Below are 2,012 nucleotides of genomic sequence, written 5' to 3'. Positions count from 1 at the left end.
CTATCCAGGACAGCCCCACCCCCCTCTCTCTGGGCCGCTAACATATAGCTCTTTGTTATTGTTCACTGCAAGGTCACTTTGTTAATAAGGCCGGGGCGCCCCCTTGTGCCCCAGATCTGTACGCTCGGTGAAGTGCTACACATAAAAAACATTGAGCCCAATCAGCTCATCTCCTTTTTATCGTAGGAATCCCCCTTCCAACAGCCAATCAGAAGCTGTGCAGTGATCGGTAACGGTGGGATTTTAAACAACAGCTCTTGCGGCGCCATGATTGACCAGGCTGACTTTGTGTTCAGGTGAGATGAAGGTGTTGAAGACCAGTCCATGGGAGGTGGCCATTGGACCATTGATCTACCATTGAGCCGCCCTCGGTCCTTCATATCTTCCCCGTTCCTCCTCTCCAGACTGAATTTTCCTCCGATGAATTGGACGGATGACGTGGGGACAAAGACCAATCTCGTCACCTCCAACCCGAGCATCTTAGTTAATAGGTACGTGAAGATCCATGACACAGAAATACATGTAGACGGTGTATAGGTATGGTTCTGTGTTATTATGCTTGAATATATTTGTTGTAGAATTTTTTGGGGGGGATCTGGTACGTATGGTATGTACTGTATGTGCACATGTGGAGGCTTGGTGGTGCCCCTCCCCCTAACTTGGCTGCCCTAGGCACTCCAACTTATACACTTCGATGGGGACTGACTGACCTGCCGCCATGTTTTGGATGGTAAGTGGTATTGAAGCATCTCGAGCAGAGGTCTCAAACTCAAATGACTTGGGGGCTGCATAAGTAGGGACAGCAAGGAGAGAGAGAGAGAAGACAGAGAGCCAAAAGAGAGAGAGGAGAGCCAGGAGAGAGAGAGAGAGCGAGAGAGCCAGGAGAGAGAGCCAAAAGAGAGAGAGCGCAAGAGAGCGCGAGAGAGCCAGGAGAGAGAGAGAGGAGAGACAACCAGGAGAGAGAGGGAGGAGAGACAACCAGGAGAGAGAGGGAGGAGAGACAGCCAGGAGAGAGAGGGAGGAGTGACAGCCAGGAGAGAGAGGGAGGAGAGGCAGCCAGGAGAGAGAGGGAGGAGAGACAGCCAAGTGAGAGAGCTAAGAGGATGAGCAATGAGAGGCAGCTAGGAGGATGAGTGAGGAGAGACAGCCAGGGGAGAGAGCAAACACATCCGGGACTAGGGAGCTGTGACATGTTACATTTTTGTTCCTGGGTTTAGAGACAATCTCATACATCTCCTTCTTTAGGTTCAATGGTCTAATGGAGAAGAGGAAACCGTTCATCACGATGGTGAAGGAGTACGGCTCGCCTTTGATCCTCCTACCAGCATTCTCTTATTCGGTGAACAAAGAGGTCTCCCTTCGCGTGCACTACACCATGGAGGACTTTGACCTGAACAGCAAAGTGCTCTTCTTCAACCCGGACTACCTCAGGAACCTGACCGCTTACTGGAAAAGTAAGAAACTCAAGTTTAAACGTCTGTCTTCCGGGCTCATGGTGGTGAGCGCCGCGATGGAGATTTGCCATCAAGTCACTCTCTACGGCTTCTGGCCCTTTTCCCAAGACCTGGATGGAGTTCCGCTCCTTCACCACTATTACGACAATGTTCCACCAAAACCCGGAATCCACTCCATGCCTGAGGAATTTTATCAATACCTACAAATGCACATTCAGGGCTCTCTACGTCTGAACCTGGAACATTGCTAGAAGGTTTTGTGTGGTGCAGCAGAACTTGGGAAGGTCTACCCATCCAGCAGAAGCATCGGAGAGGCATTATAATGTACAGGATGAACTGGTGGGACTATTGAAGCTTTTGATATACACCTCCCTGTTATGATATTTGAAAGTCCGCATGGCCATAAGTTATGAAATAACTACATCGGCCTGGGGTAGTAGCTCTGGGTACGTTAGACCAGGAGTAGGGTGAGAGAGGTTAAAGGAGATGGACAAAATGAAGGGAGAATTGAAGGCAGAGCCAGCTCATTGGTCAAGAGTTTGGGCAGACCAATGCAAG

General features: G+C 50.0%; 1 protein-coding gene across 1 annotated transcript in view; it reads left to right on the top strand.

Moving 5' to 3' along the window:
* LOC108800295 (alpha-N-acetylneuraminide alpha-2,8-sialyltransferase-like) overlaps positions 1-1,750 on the top strand; it is a 3,941-nt gene extending 2,191 nt beyond the window's left edge. Inside the window, exons 2-4 of the mRNA XM_018572272.1 lie at positions 187-296; positions 405-491; positions 1,246-1,750. Coding sequence (XP_018427774.1) covers positions 187-296; positions 405-491; positions 1,246-1,705 — 657 coding nt within the window. The 3' untranslated portion in view covers positions 1,706-1,750. The remainder of the gene's footprint in view (positions 1-186; positions 297-404; positions 492-1,245) is intronic.
* Positions 1,751-2,012: the final 262 nt, after the last annotated feature.

Source organism: Nanorana parkeri, unplaced genomic scaffold (assembly GCF_000935625.1).
Source record: "Nanorana parkeri isolate BGI_ZX_2015 unplaced genomic scaffold, ASM93562v1 scaffold1984, whole genome shotgun sequence".
NCBI classification, from domain to species: Eukaryota; Metazoa; Chordata; class Amphibia; order Anura; family Dicroglossidae; genus Nanorana; species Nanorana parkeri.
The sequence above is the reverse complement of the archived record's forward strand: the minus strand, read 5'-3'. Positions and strand labels throughout refer to the sequence as shown.